Source organism: Haliotis rubra, unplaced genomic scaffold (genome assembly GCF_003918875.1).
Source record: "Haliotis rubra isolate DU_JTF1 unplaced genomic scaffold, ASM391887v1 Scf44, whole genome shotgun sequence".
NCBI lineage: Eukaryota > Metazoa > Mollusca > Gastropoda > Lepetellida > Haliotidae > Haliotis > Haliotis rubra.
In genome coordinates, this window is record NW_025767124.1 from 2174200 (window position 1) to 2192615 (window position 18416).

The following is an 18416-nucleotide window of genomic DNA, read 5'->3' on the forward strand; positions in this document are numbered from 1 at the left end:
AGCTGGTATTTGTACGATATAAATATGTTTGGTGGCAGAATGATTGATGGGTGCTAATCATCTTGTTAACATATTATCATTGTGTAAGACTGTAAGATCATGTGGTCATCGCCGAATCAATCTTAGCTAGTCATTTGCTTGACACCCTTTCCGGTTTAGAAATTCAGCAACGCAATATACATGTATAACATTGTATTATCAACTTTTACTTCAGTCCATTGTGATTATACATTAAAAAATGAGAACCAAATTTGATTTGAAACCAGTTTTGACTGAAACGAGGCAAGATTTGGTAGGTGTCTGTATTAAAGGTCTCTTCATGTTGTCCGTGTATTTTCAAAATCCGCATGATCCCTTACAAAGATTTCCTTTATTTAATGTGAACCGACATTATATTTCATAAACAACATGAAAGGAAAAACTAGTAGTTTCAAACAATTTGCGTTGTATCATCCACTTACGTTGCAAAAGTAATGAAAATTCTCCGCAAAAATATACGTCGCCGACAGGATTCGAACCTGTGCGGGGAGACCCCAATGGATTTCGAGTCCATCGCCTTAACCACTCGGCCACGACGACTCCTGCTACTGTTTTAATTTATCTGGTATATATTGTATGCAAAGGCAATAAGGGAAAAAATTCACTTCCGTATTTGTTCCAAGTTGTCCTTTTCAATAGTTTCTTTTCGTGTAATAATATCCCTGTAAGATTCTTATGTAGGTCGCTTAATTAAGGTTCTGTTGAGCCATCTACTCATTTATAGGTCAGATTTTACGACCGCTTCTAATACTATTTGAATTATTTGTTCCGTACTGTCGTCGCACGACCGACCGACGAATTCTTTTATTCTTTACATTGAGTGAAGACGCCAAAAATAATACAATCATCGATAATACATTAAATTCTTATTGTTCGCTATACCTATCAGGCCGCTTTTCTGTCAAGTCGTGTATATACAACTATACTTACATATATGTAAATATTCTACTTATTGAAAGACAGGTCGATTTGTTTTAACATTACGACTGAAAAGTGAAATGAGAAATTGAAAGTTGAACTGAAAATAACAAATCATTTTAAGACCCTAGTAAAACTACGTGTTGTTTTGTAAATGTTACTGTTGAGTTGTAGATTTGTTAATGGAAACTCTTAATTAGATCTACCTACCTTTCCAAAACCAGCAAGCCCAGTGGGTTGCCTTCAAGTTAGTCTTAATTAGATTTTTTGTTCTACAAACAATGAAACACTTTGAATAGGTTTTTCATACGAAACATTTCATTTCTCTTTACACTGCTTATACCACCTGTATCCTGTTTTTAAATAATTACCTGTAGATATTTCATAATAAATAATAAATTTAGTCTAACCACAAATTAAAACATAAAAATTCAAGCCTCAGCATAGAAATTATCATATGGGGCTAAGGGTGAGGCCGAATATGTCTCCAATAGTTGAGTAAGTTTAGATTTACCCTGCTTTTAGCAATATTCCGGCAATATCAGGGCAGGTGTAACAGTTGAGTGAGTGAGTTTAGTTTTACTCAGCTATATGGCAGCAGTCTGTAAATAATAGTCTGGACCAGACAATCCAGTGATTAACAGCATGAGCATCGATCTATGCAATTGTGATGTGCTGACATGTGTCAACCAAGTCGGCGAGCTTGACCACCTGACCCCGTTAGTCGCCTCTTACGACAAGCATGGTTTACTGAAGATCAATTCTAACTGGTATGCATCAGTCCAACAGTTGTTGAACCACAACGCACATCTTCCCATCATTACAAGACACAACACACAGACCTATCAGCATGGACACTTTATACAACAATGACTGTACAGGGTAATCTTTTGCATATCATAGGGTCATTCATAACTTCTGACTCTGAAGAAACAAACTCAAACACACAACTCCACCAATGCCTTGGTGTGCAGAACAAAGAACCCATAAATATCAGACTTTGAATTATACCAATCTTAGACATACAGTATTAGTCTTGTCATTTTTATTCAATCATTTTGAAATTACACACTTCCGAGCGATAAATATGAAGACATTTTACAAAGCAACATTAAAAACTCATTTTCTTAGACACTCAGACATTTTCGAGAGACAGAATATAATAAGTTACAAAAAAACACAGTTACTAAGTAGGGAAGAATTAGTCAAATGTTGTTTGTGTACATAAACTTTGAACCCTGCGACACTGTTCCTGTACTGGTAGGTCTTTACAGTGATTGTTTCTGGCTGAAAATAATTATGCAGCCTGCAAATATCACAGAGAAAAAATGTAAAGGGTTTTGTGTGAAATAATAATCTCCATTTATTTGTAGAAACTGTCAAGTTTTGTGTATTTGTTACATAAGATCTATGTCTGTGTGTATGCACCTGTTTTTCAAAGTGAATAACTCTTCATACTGCATATGCCAGCTTTCATAACCAATGAAAGTTCTTTACCCCACACAAAGCATAGGCGCAAAAATAAAATTGGTCAACAAGTTCAAGTTGAATAATTCAGTGAACATGGCCCTAACCAACTAGAAATAAAAGTGAAATATGTTAAGAAATCAAACAAACGCTTCTTCCTGGGAAATAATATCAATGGTACATTTCCAGTTGATCTATTGGTAGCATACACTAGCTGAAAACAAAATCATGAATAAGATGTCATCACTTTTAAATAACATCAAACAGGATGAAAATATATTATTTCTGTACAAATCAGTTTTGATAAATAAAAAACTTATCCAACATCTCATGAGAAAGCAATACACAAGTCAAAGACAAATAAACACAAAAGTATCAAGTAGTCCTTGTCAAACACCTATAAACAGCACATTCTTCTGTCAAACTGACATACACTCCAGTAATTATGGTATAGAGATAGTGGCTTCCTCACCGTGTGGAAAGACTACCCCCACCCCCCCCCCACCCTTAACCCCAACCCTAACTCTGATAATTTAATGTCTGTGTGCACAAAGTCATTTTTAAACTTATTTTATGACTTCTAGTCACATCATATTACCTGTATAATACCTGAATATACATATTCATATTTTCATCATCGTTAAAATTTAGGGGATACGGGTGGAAGTCTTACCCACTGTGTGACATGACATTAAACTGAGGCAAGCATATATCAGTTAACTTGTATAATATTGGGGCATGTAACTCATACACAGCACATATTGAAGGATTTATGGTATAACACGTGACTATACAGTGTCTTTTTGATAATATTAGTATTTTCACAAAATAACAAAATAGTAAAAACAATTATTGGATAAAGCTTTCAAAGAAAAGTCAGTTATATTTCGGTGAGGGTTAATTTGAAATGTATGAGTCAAATGGTGAACTATTGCCATGAGTAAAAGATCTGATTTTATGGCGAATGACCGAGTTCCACATATGCAAACTTGCAGTCGTGAATGAGCAAGCCTTCTTAATTGAACCAGAACCAATTCCAAAGACTGTTACAATGCTTTTTTCACAGAAAACATTGTTCCTGAGTATTAAATCTGGGGAAGGAAATCTTTATAATAGCAAACCTAGGTTAGTTCATTGGTATTTTGTTCGAATACATGAGGACATACACTAGATAACTGAAGCAAAATGTTCAAAATAAGCAAACAACTTTGAAAATCTGTCAAAGCTCATTTGAATAAACAGAATTTGTACAAAAGACAAAGATAAATAATCCATTGGATATTTTCTACATGGATCTACATTAGAGTAATGTTTTTAAAATCAGATCTTTTACTACTAGGTGTTACCTTTCTGCACATAGATCAGACGAATCTGGTATCTGACTGGAGCAACCCAGAGAGCTGATATCTGACTGGAGTAACCCAGAGAGCTGATATCTGACTGGGGCAACCCAGAGAGCTGATATCTGACTGGAGCAACCCAGAGAGCTGATATCTGACTGGAGCAACCCAGAGAGCTGATATCTGACTGGAGCAACCCAGAGAGCTGATATCTGACTGGAGTAACCCAGAGAGCTGATATCTGACTGGAGCAACCCAGAGAGCTGATATCTGACTGGAGTAACCCAGAGAGCTGATATCTGACTGGAGCAACCCAGAGAGCTGATATCTGACTGGAGCAACCCAGAGAGCTGAAATCTGACTGGAGCAACCCAGAGAGCTGAAATCTGACTGGAGCAACCCACAGAGCTGATATCTGACTGGAGCAACCCAGAGAGCTGATATCTGATTGGCTCAGGTATGATTCAGCTGCCGGTGCAGTCAAAGTTGTTCATGCTTCCTGTGATGGGGCCTCCTGTGAAGGAGTCTTCATAGGTACTGTTACAGAGTAAAATATTAACAGCTTTCAGCTTTTCAGGTGTACGGAATTTATCCTTCTCTGAATAATCACACGGAAACAAGACAAAGATCCTTCATAATATTCATAAGTACATGAGAAGTTCTAGTTCAAATACCTTATGGAAAATATCAATAACAGACATTCAATCTGTCATGTTTCGAATTTGATGTATCATAAGACCAAAGTAGAAGATACGCGACTCATAACTATTAGGTCACTCTGACATGAACTGTTTCATGACATGAAGATATCTGTAACATAATAACTGCCTTCCAATTCACCACTTCAAACAATGACATTCTCCTAGAGTAATCGATGAATGATAAGCTGATTAGCTTGAATAAGACAGGAATGGAAACCAACAGGAATAAAGGATAACACAGAGTTTTGCTACTTCATTTAAACACTGCCATCTGTGTAAGCACTGTAACATGTAATATTTGGGATTACATTTTCTCAGACAAAGTACACATTCAAGTACTTTTGTTAGGTTGAGTCCCATCCAGGATTGAACCCTCACGCTCAGTGGTGGTGGTGGTGGTGGTGAGTTAGTTTAATGCCACTTTCAACAATATTCCAGCAATATCAAGGTGAGGGACACCAGGAATGGGCTTCACAGATTGTACCCATGAGGGGAATCGAACCCGGGTCTTCGGCTTGACGAGCGAACGCTTTAACCACTTGGCTACACCACCTCCCCTCACTCTCAGAGTCAGGCACTCAAAGTCAGCGATCTAAGTCACGGCAGCTTCCACAAAAATGGAAGTCGGACACCTGGTAGTTTAGATCACGTACATTGTGTACCCTTCTGACAAGCGTAAATTGGCATGGCTCCCACGGCACAGCTCCCACATGTGTGTGTCATTATAAGAGGGACACAAAAGGAAATCAATTATTTTTAGTCGTTATGGTCTGTCACAACTCTACCATCTCGATGAGTCAGTACTTCAGGGGTGAATATACACTATGTTCCTCATCACCTTGATTACATTGGGTCGATAGCAGTGTAGTGATTACCTGTATCAAGTTTCAGCCTTCATTAAATGAAGCCATGTAAAGTCACTGACGTCTTTGGGACATGATACCCTGTGAAAGAGTAACTCTGTGTGAATTGTACAACTGCCCTATATTGAAGCAAGGTACTGAAGACAGGCTGCACATCAAACATAATTCCTTGAAAGAAACAGCGCTGTGTATGACGAAATATGAACTCCATGTGTTTGTACTCATCAGTTTCCTTCTCCCTAGGATCAGGCTGTTGTTCAGTTTGATGGACAAAGATAGTGAATACACAATGAAATAACCTATGTGAGTGAATGGGTATGGTTTTACGCCGCCTTTAGGAGTATTCAAGCGGGGAACACCAGAATGGGCTTCACACATTGTACTCATGTGGGAAATCGAACCCGGGTCTTCAGCTTGACGGGCTAACACTTTAACCATTAGGCTACCCAACCGCCCCAAGTAACCTATGTCCCCTCAGGTTTTGGTGGGAAGCTGTAGTCTACACAAACCCCTGAAGCTGACAATGTGAATAACAATTTTTACATACACTTGATTACAGAGCCATTCTCATTCTCCGAAGCAGGAAACCATACTGACACTAGTACAAGTATATCACACATGACAATGAGACAAGTGAATGAGTGAGTTGGGTTTTACCCTGCTTTTAGCAATATTCCAGCAATATCACACCAGGGGACACCAGAATTAGGCTTCACACACTGCACCCAAGTGGGCAATGATGAATCGAACCTTAAACATGACAAGCGAATGGTTTAACCACTAGGATACCCCACCATCCCCAATGGAGACAAGTTCTGACAGCCTAGAATCACATCTTCATAACAAATGATACCATCTGACCAAATTAATGTTATGACAGTCACTGCCTGAGAATGAATTTTAACTTTTGCATTGGTGTTCCAAATACAACTAATCCATTAACTGAAATTCAGATGCATCACAAACAGTCTCATATTTTCAAGAATATATTTTCAATGTAAATAATCATATTAGAATGCAACAAATGTCACACCTCACTGCAGTGTTAAATGAAGGAACAAAACCCTGCAAGAATTGTATTTAGAATGTCAGGTACAGAGCCCCCAAGGGAGATAACCACGTAGAAAAGGCACACATCTGCAAGATAATTAATCCATATCAAATTGTGTCTCTTTTCTTTTGGGAGCGGTGCTGGCAGTCACAGAATTGTCGTCATCACTGTCTTCGGCACCACCACCATCCAGGAGACTGTTTAACAAATTCCCTGAAAATAAGACAAAGCATGTAAAACAAAAAGGAATCAAAAGATGAAAATGAATATCTGACCCTAATTTCACAAACTCATCTTTTAATGCTTATTTAAAAATAATGTAAGTTTGAATTACAGGAAACTTGTGTATTACTGACAACATTTAGCAACATTATGAGTTCTTCCCATTGCACCCATGTGGGTGCCCACCACTTGACCCTTGAAGTAGCAAGACTGTGGAATTCTGCAGAAAATTTGCATCCTTGTTTTGAATAAAGCATCTGATGTTTAAAACATAAGCAGTGTGAAAATGGACCATCTTTTCAAAACAGGTTGGCAAAACAGGTTGGAAAAATACCCAGTAGATATGCTCACCAAACAATCCTTGGCTGACTTGAGGGGGAGGAACTCCAAAGAAGAGCTGGCCTATTTTGTCTAAATACTGGAAATTGAAATACAGAACTATTCAGAATTACTGGTCAAAGGAAAAACTTTTAAAGGAATAATTTGTTCCACAAAATAAAGAAGGAAAATAGGTAATTTGTCAAAAGTTATACAGAACCGTAACCTAAATTTGTGGATAACCTTGATTCGTGGATTGCGGAAATTATCATGCTATCTCGTAAATTAAGTCTCGTATGACATCACGAAGCGGTACATTTGATGTGCACACAATGCCATGCCTCGTTGACAAAACTGTTCGGAATCTCTGCATTACACGTAAATCCACTGAATCAAATTGTCCAGCACTGAGATAAATAGCCCAAGATCACTAATGCCACTAATACCAAATATTTCTTTTTACAAACTGTCAAGTTAAAAGATACCGTTAGCACCAACCTTCTCACATCTCGTCATTTGCTTTCCTAGGTGTCAATACTTACTGCAATGGGCTGTCGTACTTAGTGATATATCGTTACCGACTACACAATTCACAAAACAAGGCTACGTCACACTTTATGTGCACAACGAATGGATGATGATTTCAAATGGCTTCGGTAAACAAACGTTTCATTCATGAGTGGAATATTAGGCATTTTCAATTTGCTGAATCAATGAATAAAATAATCAGTGAGTATACCAAATGAAATCGTGTTCAGTACCTTACCCTATGATTTTGGCAGCACTTCCAATGAATCAAGGTTAAACAAGTGTATACCAAAATAGCATAATTGTTCCCAGGACATGCATGATGCAAAAATCATTGTATATCCTCAAGCAGTGATGGAAAAAAATATTTAATGGATGACATCACCCGAATAACTCACCTCTTTATAACTAGGATCCCTTTTTAAGGAAGTTTCATATTTTTCACACAATATCGTAAACACTGCTAATTTGCCTCTGAAACAGGGAAGAAAGTGTATTGTCATCCCTGAAATACTACATGACTTTCACATGGCTTTCACATGGCTTACTCATTCAAGACTTTTGGACTTTTGAATCAAGTGAAAATAATCTAAGGGAGGTAACTGTACTTCGGCAAGATAAGCTTTTAATGTTGTGTACTAGGAGGTTTTTCAATGAGAATGAGATTCACATTACTGCATAATCCCGATGATCTAACGAGACAGATATATCATGCATTAAATAGGCTCATAAATCAGGGCCCAAAAGATTTCTTAAACCCAACATGTCCTACAGGGCATGCACTCATCCTGCAAATTGCAGTAGTTATACGTTCAGAGCTATATTTACGAGTTTCGGTAATTATCCTTTGAGTTACCCATTTTGAATATGAGAATTCCAGTTGACTAGGAAAGAGTAGGTATATGTTATGAGTCTGCAAAAAACCAACAGGATATGGATCGCTGTGGTCATTTATTTTTCAGTTCCTTTAAAAATGCTCAAAAGGTTATATATGAATTATATCCTTACCCTTCCAGTGCCAGTAACAGAAACCAGAGAAAGTTCAACAGAGGTTTCACAAATGGAGGCCCCTTCTCTAAGTGTGGGTGATTAGTTGTGTAGGCAATAAACGCAGCATGTGCTGTGTCCTTGTTTTGTAGGCACAAATACCTGCAAGGAAACAAACACCATTAGTCATACAGAAAGTAGTACACAATAACTTTAAAAGTATAACCATCACATTAACATCTAACAAATTTCTTAATTTATTGTTTCGCACTACACTCTGCAATATTACAGGTCTTTGATAATATGGCCTGTAAACAATATAGTCTGGACAGGATAATCCAGTGATAAAAAGATTTGATGCTGCAATGCATAGTATCGATCATTTTCCTCAAATGGAGTTTACCCTTACAAAATGAAATTCAGATACCTGGTACAACTGCTACCTTGTCAATTTTTTAGATACAAACACTGTTGTGATGAACTTTACTGAGTCAAATTAACAACTGCCTTGAAGTCAAAGCATAGTCCCTATGTATTTCTTAATCTGATCATCATACAGCAGCCTTGGCGACCCTCTAAAAACTCAAACAAACTGTAGGTTCCTTCATCTTTGACACAACTGTATTACTTTAACGTAAAACATAATGAAAGACTTCGTTACTAACAGTACTGCTGAAATGTGAACAGTGAGATCGCACACAGAATAGTGTGGTCCCAAACTGACCCAAAATCACTTACAATTTCACTTTTTTTCTCAGATAATTTTGCAGAAACAAGATGACTAGAAGTTGATTGATGATCAGTCTTAGCTGCAATGTATCAGTCTTGAGATTGATAAGATCACAATGGCTTTGAGTCCAATTATGTTACTAGGTTATGCTAAAACATCTTGATTTTTGTTTTAGAAACATAGCAAAAGATCAACAAAAGCAACAAACCAATGTTTCCCTGATGACAATGGTCAGGATGCCTGCTGTCTTGGCTAGTACAGAAAACATGAGCATAAATCCCAGTGTACTGGGATCACAACGATTTTTGTGATAACCTACAATCTTACCCACCCAGCTAAACGATGTCGCTATGACTCTTGTAACCACAACATGTTTCCAATACTCACTGCAGCACAGCCTGTGCGATGAACAGGTCCACCTCAGATGGGTAGCCTTGACTATTATGATACTCTATCAACATGGCTGCACATCCTTTCCCATCGGTAGAGTGAACAAGGTGGTAGCGAGCCTGTGCATAGTTTTTCTCTGGAAATATGTTGTAAATTCAATTAAAGCCACACAATGTTAAACACACAGTCAGCAATTCAAGTTATATCACAGTGGCTTGTAAACAATAAAAACAAATCTTCAACAGACCAGTGTTTGATATTAAGAGCAAGTTATATTGAGATACAAGTGGCCGACCATATGTTATATGAGCTGCCTTTTATCCCGTGTATAGTTTGTTTGTTGTTTAATGGTGCACTCAGCAACATTCAAGCTATATGGTTGTGGGCTGTAAAGACTCAATCTGGAACAGACTGTCCAGTGGTCAACACCACAACATCAATCTACGCAATGGGGATACAATTACATGTGTCAACAATGCAGGGTCCCAAGTAGGGTTTTGCTTGTTTGTTTTTGTTGAGTGTTTGTTGATATGGCTGCAGTCTGGAATTAACAACTCAGCAATATTCCAGCTATATGGCTGCAGTCTGTGAATAACTGAGCCTGGGCCAGATAATCCAGTGATCACCACCATCATCTATCTCCACAATTGGAATGCGATGACCAAGTCAGCAAGCCTGTTCACACAACTAGCCACCTCTTACGACAAGCATGGGCTGCTGAAGACCCTGACCCTGATCTTCATTGGTTTATCCTGTGTATAGGTTACTTTATATATCATTTTTAACCTTGAATCCCAACAGTGTTCAAATGACTTGCACTTTAGAATCCAACATACCCTGCCAAAATGTAATTCCAAATCGTTGATGCAGGTCAGGATGACCTCGTTTGTGGTCTGCATTCACTTTGTTTGTCCACCTTATGGCTGAGGTCAAGAAATTATGTCTTTCTGGACAGTTGGGGTCCATCTGCTGGAAGAGTGTTGCAACCCGATCTACAGGAACAAAACACATCACTCATTAAGGAAAGGTTTTTGATTGATTGAGTTTAGTTTTATGCAGCACTCAACAATATTCCAGCTATATGGTGGCAGTCTGTAAATAATCGAGTCTGGACCAGACAATCCAGTGATCAACGGCATGAGTATTGATCTACGCAGTTGGGATACGATGACATGTGTCAACCAAGTCAGCGAGTCTGACCACCTGATCCAGTTAGTCGCCTCTTACGACAAGCATGGGTTACCGAAGATCATTTCTAACAGGGATCTTCACGGGTACCCTGATTGTATGAAAGGACTTCACACACTCATGTATCATGTTTTCGCCAAGTAAACAAACTGTAGGTCAAAACAAAGTAAACACTTGAAAGCTGACCTTGATCGAAAAATTACAAGGATGAAACAGTTTCAAACAGTGCCACTTTAAGGCCAGAACAACACTATGAGACCCATATTAAATGAATCTCCTTTGAATAACCATTTCTTGCTTGTTTCATTATTAGCTATCATCAAATTTGGATGTCTTTGCCCTGTCAGTCTAGTGGGTAGGCAATTTGTGACTTGAAACACTGTTTTACGCTGCTTTTCAGGATTATCACAGCAATATTCCAGCAATATCACACCAGGGACACAAGAAATGGGCTTCACACCCTCTCTTACGGGCTGTACCCATGTGGGGAAACGAACCCAGGTCTTCGGCGTGACAAGCGATGCTTTACCCACCAGGCTACCCCGAGCACCATATAATTTAAGCAATCCAAATACTATGTACAAAATCAAACCTCACAACACATTACTAATGAAAACGATGTTACTTACCAATTGTAACATTGCTAACTTCCTGTTTTGAGCTGTTCAGGACACTTACAAGGAGCAAAGCTAAATCTGCACCACTGGAATACTGAAATAGACAAAACAGCAGTCATAAGAACATGAATACAATATTCCAGCTATATGGCGGTGGTCTGTAAATAATGGAGTCTGGACCAGACAATCCAGTGATCAACAGCATGAGCATCGATCTACACAATTGGAATACGATGACATGTGTCAATCAAGTCAGCGAGCCTGACCACCCGATCCCATATTACGACAAGCATGGGTTACCGAAGACCGAATCTAACCCTGATCTTCACGGGTATTTTCAATCTAGGACTAAAACATGTCTTAACATAATAAAAATGACTTGGACTGATGGGCTTCGGAAAAATGTCACATAATTTGCACACAGCATTTACATATACATGTATGATCAAACAATATGAGAGCAATTTCTTATTTCTATGACTTAAGCATAAGAATATATTCTGGTGGTATGTCAATGATCTCTTTGTCAGTTATTTAAAGTACAGTCTCATGTACAGATGTCTGCCATTTCTATGTTTCATTGATCTCCACTGCTTAAATGCTTGTTCAACCCTGATGAGAATCAAACAATTCTTACTGCATTAATATTGTATCACAGTGGAATGAGTATCACACTGAACTATCTGTGCTTGTGTCTTACTAACTAATACCTGGTTGTGTTTAAGTAACGTCAGGGAACCTTTGTAGAGGAGGTCTGAAGCCTCTGCATACTTCTGACCAGCTGCATACCTGGAAACATCAAACATAGAAAGAATTTGTAACACAAATTTGTTATAGAATGTTAGATGTATTAGTATGGATGAGTGAGCTAGTGAGTTTAGTTTTACGCCGCAATCAGCAATATTACAGCTATATGGTGGAGGTCTGTAAATAATTGAGCCTGGACCAGACAATCCAGTGATCAAAAGCATGAGCATCAATCTACGCAACTGGGATACGATGACATGTGTCAACCAAGCCAGTGAGTGTGACCACTAGTCACCTCTTACAACAAGCATGGGTTGTTGAGACCAATTCTAACACAGATCTTCACAGGTAGCATTATATATGAGGTCTGTGTGATATCTGTAATATGATATTTGATGACACAAAATTGATATTTTTTACATGCTCAATAAAAGAATAAAAATCTCTAAATAGGATAAATGTGAGTTTTGAAAGTCACCTGTTAACAAATTAGATGTCTGGTATCAAACTGACTCTGTCACCATTTTGTCACTAATCTAATTAATATTCATGAGGAATTCATTTCATGGCCTTTGTGATGTAATTATGTCATATTAAGATATGTATTGTATCATCAGAGGCCCAGATAAGCTGCATATCCGGGTAAAATATGCATAGAAAATTTCCAACTACGCATTGAAAAATAATTGTTGTGTACCAATTACGCATTTAAAATGTTAGATACACAAAAAGGTTAAAACAAATGTGTACGGAATATATTTATAAAAAATCGCTTCATGTAATGAAAAGACATCGATTGCTATCAAGTTGGACTGTCAGTATAGGATGAGTGATTTTTATGAAATCATTTCCATTATATTTAGGTTGGTTTTGATTAGGTATGATATAAGTCCATGAGCTGCAAACTGCTGCTTACCTTGTTCATGACGGACGATCTAAATACATAATAACCCAGCTGCAGAATATAAAAATAAAACAAAAGGAACAAAAGTCTAAATAAATAACGATCTGCCAGTAATGTGTTAAGATAAATAAGCCAGTTTGGGTGAAATCATAATTGTTGTAAGCTTTTCGCGAACAAAACGTATGGCTGCCGACGGGTTGATGTCGATGAAATATTCAACTACCCTTGCGGAAAGGCAGATCCAACGCTTGGAAGTGTTTCGATTTTGAAGAAATGTCAGAGGTCCCCAACGAAGGAAAAACTTGACATGTCAAAGGCGATTTATGCGAATTTGTCGAAAGGAATACGCAAACAAAGGTATCTACTCATAATTTCGTGACACTATCAAGTGAATGGTCTAATAGAAAATTATTTGAAAATAGAAAAGTAAAGATGTTATGAATGCGTTGTTTACTGTATCATCATGTTATACGTGCAGGATATGTATCCGTCCATACTCTTAAGTCTATTACTATCAGTACGAAATTTGAAACTACAGAATACATACAAACAAATTGAAACGTTATTGAAAACGAATGACATGTAGGCCTTGTGACATGAATTATCGTAAATCAGGTTAAAACTTGAGTACCCTTTTACTTTGCTATGTCAGAGTCAATTTTGGATATATATCTACTTGCAAACATCAAATAAATGAAATAAATCCTGAAAGTTGATTTCATTAATGATAAGAGCTTATTTATTTGTCGAAATCAAGAACATACTTGATATTTGTCTTGTACTTAGTCGACGAAAATATATGTTTGTGTCTATATATTTCTAATTTCAATGAATTTTCTTCCAATTTCCTCAGAAATTTCTAGTGAAAATTCGATATTAGTAGTTTAGGCTAAAATTTGTAGTCACTAGTATGATAAAATTGTTGAAGTTGGCATCTCTGGCATTGATGGTAAATAAATAATAAACCATAAAAGAACAAATTCTTGTATGATATAAGGCAGGACATACCTGCTTAGTAAACTTACTCAAAGACATAATACTTAGGTGAGTAATATGACTGAAATATGCACATATTTGAAAGCAGTGGGTAACGGAAAATGAAATACCCACTCAACATTCATAATACCCACTCCAAAAAATTACAGTGGGTACAGTACCCACATGAGCTAAATCTTATCTGGAGCTCTGTATCATGACCAGTGTATCCGGATACAAACTGAATCTTTTCTTATCATTGCACAGCTGATACAAGTGACGCACCAACACGCCCATTGCCTTGGCTATCAAACTTTACACTCTGAAGCACAGATTTCAACCAAGTACCCACCTAGTTCTGAATACTTTGTGACAATGCAATACCTTGTCCAAATGTACAAGATGGACTTATTGGCATCAACCAGACAAAAAGCATGGACAATCGAAACTACCACCATGTCACTAGGGCTGGGACGATACACTATGTCACGATATTTTACCCTTGAAAGATATCGATAAAATGATATATCAAGGATACATACACCTTAGCCTAGAAAGAATGACAGAAGACGGTTCAATCAAGATTTAAAATGATATATTTCTGGTGTCCCCGCCAAGGCTATTTGTAAAAGCAGCGTAAACAATAACAGGCTATTGTAATAAACAAACAAGTAACTCCATCATACTTGCGTATTTTTCTCTAAATAAGTACTGTAACATGTTTAAGATAATACTGTTTTGAAAAAAGTTGTGTATCGTTTTGTATCGATACACCAGTCAACGATACGATAGCTGTATCAAACTTAAATGTATCGCAATGCATCGATGCATCGTCCCAGCCCTACATGTCACTAACTGAAGAAGTTTCACTGGTCAAGCACACTAGCACATGTCATATCAGAAGCCTTGCCCCAGTCCTTCAGTTTTGTGTAACCTTCCAGCAGCCAATGACTGACTGACTGAGTTTAAGTTTTACGCCGCTTTTAGCAATATTCCAGCAACATCACGGCGGGGGACACCAGAAATGGGCTTCACACATTGTACCCATGTGGGGATTCGAACCCGGGTCTTCGGCGTGACGAGCCAACGCTTTAACCACTAGGCTACCCCAGCAGCCAATGACTGTCAGTGAGTGATTGTTCTCAAGTTTCATAAAAGTCAGATATTGATAGCTTTTACGTCCCTTGGTCCAGTGTGCTGGGTATTTTTATGCAATTTCAAAAAATTCTGCTGTAATGCTGTTTAAGTTGAGTTCTAATTGGTCTCTTCCCCTAGAGTGTAACGGTGAGTATGGTCTTATTCTGTTTTTAACAATATTTCAGCAATATCACAGCAGAGAGACACCAGAAATGGGTTTCACACACTAGACGTACCCACTATGTTTGGGAATTGACCCCAGGTCTACAATGAAATGAGTGAACACTTTAACCACTAGGCTACCACACCTCTTCCCAGTGTGTAATGTTGCATAAACTGACAAAAGCAATACATGTCCAGGTAACAATACATGAGACGTTGCACCTTGTTTATGGATTATTCACAGCAGTAGACTAAAGTTTATATAACCATGTCACTAAGTGTAACAATAGCTAAATGAAGGCCTATAAAGAAAAACAAGTATACATTATGTACATTGTTGAATTGTAGTAATATTACTGTGTTTTTGTACATGTATTTTTCATGTGTATTTGTACACCATCAACTCAAAATTAATTGTGACATGTGGATTCACTTTGCATAATTTTTGCAAATACACTGGAGTATAAATGTAGATAGGCAAAAAAAACCATGATAAATAGACATGACCAAAGGCATTTTGAGGAAATTGATTAGAGATGTGTGATGCTAACTGAGGGGACTTTTGAATTCGTCTTCACTAATGTTCTACTGCAGGTTATCTTGCATGATTAGGGCTGTAACGATGCATCGAACTATCGATGGATTGCAATTGTTGAGTCTCCAATAGCAATAATCGAAGGTAAAAACGAAAAACTATCAATACATCGATAGTATGTTTGAGTATTGATAGGATGTTTGGGTGCAGACTTGCATGATCATTGAGTTTATGTTTTAACTGTTTACTTAATCTGGTTTACACGTTTCTTGTCAGTTATTAAAAGAGACTGAAACTACTTCAACTTGTTTTAATTTCATATAAACTATACATTCATTTGGGAAATGACTTCAAATGAGACAATTCAAGGAGAATAAAACTATTGCAATAGTTGGTCACAATAGATTATCGCAATGGCATGTTGCAATAGACTATTGTTATCGTAATAGTTGTTTCCACCTCAATAGTCACCCCTAATATCCATTATAAACATTCAATGGACATGATAGACTGGTATTTAGCTAGTCCCGAAATCCTACATAAAACCTATGTAAATACTTTGAGTTCGACACAACCATGAAATGTCTAAAAAAGGAATGCACAAAGACCAGGCTTTTACTTCAAGAAACCATGACTGAGGTTTGACCGAGGATCAACACAACTAGAAAATAATGTCTCAAGAAGGAATACACAGAGACAAGGCTTTTGCTTCAAGAAACCGTGACCAATCCTAACAAACACCTCAACATGTTCAAATAATTCACACACACAACTGCAATTGACCTACATTTCAGTGCTATACAAACAGAATATGATGTAGAATATCTCCTTAAATGAATTTCCAGTATGTTGTATCACTGATACTTAAAGTAATATGTGACTATAACTGGAGTCACACATTTCACAACTGTCTCATACATTAGTCATATATGTGTCACAAGGAAGACATTAATGTGGACTCTCAATTGTCAGTATACTTTTACCTATTGAAACTAAAAAAATAGGGCTAAACTTTGTGCTGTCTAGTGGCCATGATATCACTTTTCAGAAACATATAATGAACACAGCTGTACTGGAACCAGCAGCTAAACATCAGATCAAACATGCATTGTGTGTATAAAGTTGATATGGTCCGTCTATCTATTGTTACTTACACAAGTTACTGGTAGTCACTGGGTGCTTATTTTATGCACTGTTTAGACCAGAAATTGGTCCTTGTTCAAAGTGTTCATAAACAAGCAAAAATGCTACCAATACAACACTTTGTACTCAAGAAAATAATAAATTGTTTGCAATTCTGAATTTTCAAGAAATCAGATGAATGAAGATGTCTTGTAGTTATCACATTTGTATGTTGTGCAGAGGGAATTATATTTTGACTTATGTAGGTGATGTTTTACCTCAGTCATTTCAGCCCTTGGGTGTGTCTAAATTGATATAATTGGTGTTATGCATAGGTAAGCATTTTAATGTATTAGAGCACCAGAAAACTACTTGTCCTCCAAACTGGAGAGACGCTCGCACACGCACACATGTATATGTCAACAGCATGCATACAAATGTATCATCCAAATGTAAGAATCATGTATATGTCAACAGCATGTACAAATGTATCATCCAAATGTAAGAATCAGCTGATTCATTTCAGATCAATAAATGCACATGATCATTACATAACAGGAGATAATTCTAATTATTCCTTTTCAACCCAAACTTGAGTCTGAGAAAATTCATCATAATTATGAAAGATGGGTTGTATTTTTGTGACGTGTTGCGAGGGTTCATGTCAATTATGTTCACTATGCAACCTCATTCAATTAGAGAATAACAAATTAATTACACATTCTTGTAATGGGTTTTCGGAAGCTTAAGAACCATCTGTTTGCATTCTTGCTAATCACATGAACAACTGTACACTATATCACTCAGTCATAACAGAATCTTCAAAACAAGACATCATCCCAATATTTGCCATATCTGTGTGACGTAACACCCCTTCTTATAACGCAAGTATAATCACGATGAACACTCTTGTCTGAACACACATGATGTCCAAAACATAATCCTTACATTTTCCCGTACATAAAGTTTTCGACAAATCTATGCCATGTATTTATCAATGTACAGAATTATGCTTAAGGGAGAAATATGTGTTCATAGATACTAGCTGTAGCGTCTAGATAAATAACAAGCAAAGTCATTGAAAGTGAAAGATCATATTTGGGCAGGTGACGATTTGATGAATTTTCTGGAACGCTTCAAAATATTCTGACTAAAGTAAATCAACAATCCAAACACATAATACAACATCATATAGAATAAATAATACTGACCTAAAGTATAAAGTCCTGTACATTTGATGAGCTTCATAAAAGTTACCAGCATCTACACATGCTTCACATTTTGCTAGAACACGCTCAACACCGCGAGCGGCCATCTTGAATAGTCAACTAATAAAAAAGATCCACTTGATATCGAAATTAGAAGTTGTTCATAATGATTTTACGCTCTTGTATTGATGTCAATTTTACAGTAACATCACAACATACTATGTATATTTTTCAGCAATTATAGAGTCGATCGATTAAAGAATTAAC

General features: G+C 37.1%; 1 protein-coding gene and 1 non-coding gene across 2 annotated transcripts; both read right to left on the minus strand.

Annotated features, from left to right (window-relative positions):
* Nucleotides 1-497: 497 nt before the first annotated feature.
* On the minus strand, nucleotides 498-579 carry Trnas-cga. The gene has a single exon. It is a non-coding gene; the product is annotated as a tRNA-Ser (tRNA).
* Nucleotides 580-4991: 4412 nt separating this feature from the next.
* LOC124289354 (Golgi to ER traffic protein 4 homolog) lies at nucleotides 4992-18263 on the minus strand. Its single transcript, XM_046725967.1, has 9 exons — nucleotides 18153-18263; nucleotides 12070-12148; nucleotides 11372-11453; nucleotides 10391-10546; nucleotides 9552-9690; nucleotides 8456-8596; nucleotides 7846-7921; nucleotides 6953-7019; nucleotides 4992-6592 (listed from the first exon to the last, which is right to left on the minus strand). The coding sequence occupies exons 1-9, from the start codon at nucleotides 18254-18256 to the stop codon at nucleotides 6477-6479; spliced, it is 960 nt and encodes a 319-aa protein (XP_046581923.1). The 5' UTR covers nucleotides 18257-18263; the 3' UTR covers nucleotides 4992-6476.
* Between the last annotated feature and the right edge of the window lie 153 nt (nucleotides 18264-18416).

Excerpts from the sequence above, each read along its gene's own strand:
- LOC124289354 (XM_046725967.1), bottom strand. The coding sequence starts at position 18,256 with ATGGCCGCTCGCGGTGTTGAGCGTGTTCTAGCAAAATGTGAAGCATGT. Across the intron at positions 10,547-11,371 it reads AGTTAGCAATGTTACAATTG|ATCGGGTTGCAACACTCTTC; the intron begins GTAAGTAACATC and ends TTGTTCCTGTAG. Across the intron at positions 9,691-10,390 it reads TGGAATTACATTTTGGCAGG|AGAAAAACTATGCACAGGCT; the intron begins GTATGTTGGATT and ends ACATATTTCCAG.